A 6,010-nucleotide genomic window follows, 5' to 3' on the forward strand; every position below is an offset into this window, starting at 1 on the left:
GCTGATCGTACACCAGCTCCCCTCTCGGGGATCGTCTTTAGCCGCCCAGCACAGGCCGGGGTTAGTCAGAGTTCGCTGGCCTCTCCTCGGGTGGTGATGTCAGTATCCCAGGCCACCCAGAGATTGGCTGCTTAACCGTTCCCTGGTGAATGTATCGGGTTAATGAAGTATTCCTGTCAAGTTTTTATACCAAATAATCCCAGCGACAACTCTGCTAACCGGATCGGGCTTGGGCCCTGCTTGCTGCAGCTCCTGTTATGTGGGGGGTGGGGGGCGCTGTTGCTGCAGCTTGGTGGTTGGATCGCTACTAGACTGGGTGGGGGAGGGTCATACATATATACATGGGGGGGGGGGGGGGGTTGGTTATACATATACATTGGGGGGGTCGGTTATACATATACATGAGTGGGGGGGGGTCCATAATACACATACGCGTGTGTGTGTGTCACACCAGGGGGTCAGTTCCTGGAGCTGCTGATCACGCTCTATATACACGGGGCGGGGGGGTCAGTTATATACGCGGGGCGGGGGGGGGTCAGTTATATACGCGGGGCGGGGGGGGGTCAGTTATATACGCGGGGCGGGGGGGGTCAGTTATATACGCGGGGCGGGGGGGGGGGTCAGTTATATACGCGGGGCGGGGGGGGGGGTCAGTTATATACGCGGGGCGGGGGGGGGGGTCAGTTATATACGCGGGGCGGGTCGTCAGTTATATAATCGGGGCGGGGGGGGGGGTCATTTATATACGCGGGCCGAGGGGGGTTAGTTATATACGCGGGGCGGGGGGGTTAGTTATATACGCGGGGCGGGGGGTGTGGTCACTTATATACGCGGGGCGGGGGGGTGGTCAGTTATATACGCGGGGCGGGGGGTTTCCTGGAGCCGCTGGTCACGCTCTATCTACGATCTATAACTACCTTCGAGCATTGTCCTCACACGCTCTCTCCCTCCAGTTGCAGTGAGTAACCACTCAGAGACAGACTACAAGAACAAGGATTGGGTCTTCATCAACTACACCTACAAGCGATTCGAGGGCCTGACCGCCCGTGGAGCCATTCCTTCCTACATGAAGTCCGGGAAGTGATGAACTTTGACCCCAAGGGCTCACGTCACTGCTTTAGTGCCTATTTTTTCTTAGCAACTCGATTGGTCCGTTGGTGGAGCCTTCCTGCCGTGGATAGTGACAGTTGTGAAAGACTGAGAAATTACTGAGATTTTATCCCTAATATCCAGATATTCTTTATAATCTCTCTCGCTGGGCGGCAGGTGCCGGGATTAGACCAGAAGCAGTCCTGGACCTCAGGCAGCACAGGTCCCACCCAGCACTGGCAGCAGGCTCCATGGGATCCCTGTGGCACAGGCCTGGAGTTCCCGGCTCTGCCTTTCATTCACCCGCACTGCCAGTCGAGGGCAGTGTGCTACCCCTGCTTGACTCCGCCGTGTCCAGTGCAGCTCCTAGTGGCTGATCGAGCAAACCTTTACCAGCAAGTGCATCCATTGTGGCTCTGGGTGCTGTTCCCTTCACTGCGTGCTCCCTGGTGGCTGGGGCAGGGGTACGTCATCCCCCTTTCCCCCCCACCCCTTAAACGATAATGACGAGGGCCTGTGTAGGAAGTGTTTCCCAGTGATTATCGGTGTATTCTGTCAGTGTGTGCTTCCTACCCGCAGTGAGAGAGATGGTCAGTATTGGGCAGAGGGTGGTGTAGTCAGATTCACAATACATAGTGATGTACAGCATGGGTAGAAAACAGCCCAGTGATAGATCAGCCGTGAGGCAGCTGGCCGGCACACAGCTGGCCGGCACACACCTGGCCGTATAGAGCAGCCTGCCCGACAACTGCCCCACAGCCGTTCATTTGCTTTGTGCTGATACTGGCTGATACTCCCACCATTTCTGTTAATGACTTCAGTCTAGCGCTCTGCAAACACCAAGGTACTGTTCTCATGTTTTTATCTGCATTTAGATGCGTTTATTAATTGGATGAGGTTCGTTACGAACACTGCTGATTTCACCTTGATTTCTAACTACGTGAAGCTTTTATTATTTTATAGGGAGAGCGTTTGTTCTTGTTTGTAAATACAGGTTGTGTTAGTACTTGTATAGGAGGAGTGTTGGCCCTATTTGCTCTGGATCTCTGCAGGCTTGGCTAAGACTCTCACTTTTCTTGTGAGCTGAGGTCTGCATTGTTTGCGTGTAGTTTGTGCACCAGATAATCCTTTGTGGTTAGCTGAAAGTCTCATTTTCTTTTGATTTATTTTATTTCTCCCTGCTCCCCACCTTGGCTCAGATTGGACTTCCTGGTCCAGAATATACATCGCAAGCTTGTAGAATGCTCATACATTTTCAGGTGCCATTTCAGTAAACTCCGCTCTGTATTAGAGGGCAAAAGATAAAAATCCATGAAGCTGCTATTTGTAGACCAGATGTTACGGAAATGGCCGGCCAGGGCTGCAGTGACATTGCACCAGGCAGTAAGTTGCTGTCGGGTTCTGCTCAGTGCCCTCCTCCTGCGTCCCTCCCATTGACTGAATCAACTACGGGCTTGTAACCAAACCTGTTGCTTCCTTTAGCTTTCCAAAGGATTTCTGCTGATCCAGTCGCCAGGAGATGGCCATTGGTGGGATTTGGGAATGATTGTACTTTATTCTGAGTGAAAGTGATTGTTGAATGTGTTATGACCGGGCCGTAATCAGTGAGAGGAAGTCCAGCCCACAACCTCGCCCTCCTCCAGCTAGCTGACCCTTTCCCCAGGGAGTCCCAGCAGTCAGAGTCAGTCCATCCCCAGGAGGCCCATTGGTCAGTCAGTGTGGCTGGGGGAGGGTGTCCCATTGGTCAGTCAGTGTGGCTGGGGGGAGGGTGTCCCATTGGTCAGTCAGTGTGGCTGGGGGGAGGGTGTCCCATTGGTCAGTCAGTGTGACCGGGGGAGGGTGTCCCATTGGTCAGTCACTGTGTCTGGGGGAGGGTGTCCCATTGGTCAGTCAGTCAGTGTGACCGGGGGAGGGTGTCCCATTGGTCAGTCAGTGTGTCTGGGGGATGTGGGGTGGACGTTGGCCCCGCCACTGACGATGGCGATTCCTGAGTGAGCGGTGAATCCTGGTTGATGCAGCTCGAACGATGGTCACGGCCAATGCGAGTTGAATGGTGTGTTTCACTAGGGGACCTCCACTTCCTGCACAATAAGGGATGTGGTCTCGGAATAGCCTGTGAGGCCGTGGTGAGCAGTTAGGCCCAAGTGTACACACACACACACACCCACACTAACAGTACAGGCCCCATAGGATGTGCTTGCAGGTACACAGGTGGAGTTACATGGCTGAGGGCTGACAATTCATAATGACCATGACTGGGCACTATGGAATAGCTCGTCACCATAATAACCGATAAACAGTAAGTTTAAAATCTCAGCGCAGTTTCCAGATGGGAGGTGCTGCTCCTCCAGTGTACTGACATTGTGTTCTGCCAATTCGTACCTTGCTCCTGTGAGACGAGACAACTCCTGCTGTACCATGTTCTGCACTCGTGTGAAGCATGGCTGCAAGGCATTGAGTGACGCGTTGCTGGAGGTCACACAAGGCATTGAGGGAGATATATAGGGGTACGCAACTAGTTGGAGCTGCACCGCCTCTGGGATTTTCACACATCAGGCGGGACAACAGTTTTATTCATTTTTTTAAAATAATTTCAGTCCCCCAAACAAACACGGACCGGGGGGGTCTGTGAGAGCAGTGACTGCGTTTCAAAGAAGCTGGTCCCATCTTTAACCCGTTCAGGAGCTGTGAGAGTGTGTGTGAGTGTTGCCTCTGCCGCACCGCCGCCCCCTCCCCCCATGGTCTAATAGCTTGTAAATACTGATCTCGTCTCACATGAATAATGGTCAGTTGAGGGAGGTACCAGAGGTGCTGTGACCCAGCAGGAAGGAGGCAAATCAGCTTTAATCCCAGTCTGGGGTTATGTAGCTGATTACATCACTAGCCATCCTCCATCCAGGCCTCAGTATTGTGGGGTGTGGGATATGTCTGCAGTCCAGGCCTCAGTACCTGGGGTGTGCAGCCTCTCATGTGAGGCAGACCAGTGGGCAGGAGGTTGGAGTAAGGGGCTGAGAGAGACTGGGTCAATCCCGCTGGTTCTGGGAGTGGTGTGGGTTCTGGTGTAAGTGTTGTGTAAGTTGCAGTATTGCTTTTTACGATGGCCACTTACTTTCTTTAAAACTGTATTATAAAATCTTTTACTTAATGCCACCAAGTCTGTTTGAAATTTTGTGTGAAGTCTTCTGTTTTGAGGGAGTGATTGATTTCTGCACCTTCGTTGCAAGTCCAATATATATTTACTAAACGTTCCAGTATTTGGGGTTGGTGAAAACTGTGGCCATTTTTCTGACATCGCAAAACCCCAGGAAAGCGGTGTGACCCAGCAGGCGATGGGTGTTGGCTGAAACGCTGCATTTAATGAGTGTGGGAGACTGGTGGTGAGCTGTGCATCCTCAATAACTTGGTGTGGAGATTCACCAGCCAGCCTTCTGGCTGACCAAGAAAGGTCGGGGGTGATGGGTAGAGAAAATTAACCATAGACGTTTCATCGTGTGTGGTGTGTCCTTTATACAGAGGACCGAAGGGAGTGTGAACGCCAAGTGACCGAGTGCATTCTCGCCGCCTCTGGTGACAGACATCAAACACATGCAATTTATTACTTATTGCACAGGTCCATTGGATTTATAGGAATGGTTTCTGTGGGTCAAACACAATTCCCACAATCTTGTAACACTGACATCACATACATCCCCAAAGGGCTGCTTGACAACATTCCCGTATTAAGTTGTACATTTTACAGTTTAGTACGTGAATATTCTTTATTGTGCAAAATCAGTTTTTTGAATGAAAAAAGACCACTTTCTGAATATCTCATTTGCATTTGAATGAATCAATACGACGGCTTCCACCATCTCCCGATGGAGTCGGTTCCATGGATTGACGCCCTCCCTGAAATACAGGCACAACTGCTGCATGTTCCCTTTCTCTGCTCTTGCATTCATTATTTACCTCAAGGGGCAGGTTGGTTTCATTTCCACCCTGGCTGAAGATGCTGGCTCTTGCGCTCAACCATGGGAGGCATTACCTTTATCCCGTGCACCCCTTCCTGCAGGGATCAGTGTACAGTTCAGGGAGAGGAAAGCCTATTTTGGATTTGCCCTCCCTACCCAGGAGCAGAGATGGTATTTAGCACCAGCATGCAGTGGCCTGGCCCGGAAATCTGCGGAGTCCAAGCCTGCAAGACCATCAGCAGGCCGGGGCCACGGCAGGGAGCAGTGCGCGGTGACCGACCACGGCAGGGAGCAGTGCGCGGTGACCGACCACGGCAGGGAGCAGTGCGCGGTGACCGACCACGGCAGGGAGCAGTGCGCGGTGACCGACCACGGCAGGGAGCAGTGCGCGGTGACCGACCACGGCAGGGAGCAGTGCGCGGTGACCGACCACGGCAGGGAGCAGTGCGTGCTGCTGCAGGAGGGCGACGACTACGAAACCAGGTCACTGATTGCAGGGCGGGCAGGCACAGCAGGAGGGGCGAAGGAGCGGCAAGAGTTTGTAGATGGAAGTGACCGGGGCCCAGGAGAGGCGTGAGTTTGGGGCTCAGAAGAGGTGAGGGCCCAGGGGCAGTACAGGCCAGCCCACACTGCGATATGGTTTTTGCCCCTCCCAGGAGATCACATGGCTCCAGTTGGGGTGGAGCGTAGAATGTTTCAGTATAAAGGGTGTCGTGGGCTGGGTGCTCTTTGCCTTTCCGTCATTGTTCATAGGTTTATATGTAACCTTTAGGGCTGCTGACCGAGGGCCGTGCGGCTCTTTGTCGGCCGGCGCAGACATGATGGGCCGAAATGGCCGCCTTCTGTGCTGTAAATTTGTGTTTCTATATGTGCGCCCTAGGTCCGTGCAGCAGAGCTGGTCTCCAGTCGTCTTGGTTAACCCTTGCCACTGGACCAAGACCTAGCTCTGTCAAGCCCGTGTGGTGGCTGGT

The 6,010-nt window shown here is 53.1% G+C and overlaps 1 protein-coding gene across 10 annotated transcripts in view; it reads left to right on the plus strand.

Annotated features, from left to right (window-relative positions):
* The window catches only part of LOC139227740 (serine/threonine-protein kinase 38), a 107,859-nt gene extending 103,620 nt beyond the window's left edge, over positions 1–4,239 (plus strand). For all 10 annotated transcript variants that reach the window (XM_070858733.1, XM_070858729.1, XM_070858732.1 and 7 more), the window contains one exon: positions 954–4,239. In XM_070858733.1, the coding sequence (XP_070714834.1) occupies positions 954–1,084 (131 nt within the window). In that variant the 3' untranslated portion in view covers positions 1,085–4,239. The remainder of the gene's footprint in view (positions 1–953) is intronic.
* The last annotated feature ends 1,771 nt before the right edge of the window (positions 4,240–6,010 follow it).

The sequence above is a fragment of the Pristiophorus japonicus genome, chromosome 17 (genome assembly GCF_044704955.1).
Source record: "Pristiophorus japonicus isolate sPriJap1 chromosome 17, sPriJap1.hap1, whole genome shotgun sequence".
NCBI classification, from domain to species: domain Eukaryota; kingdom Metazoa; phylum Chordata; class Chondrichthyes; family Pristiophoridae; genus Pristiophorus; species Pristiophorus japonicus.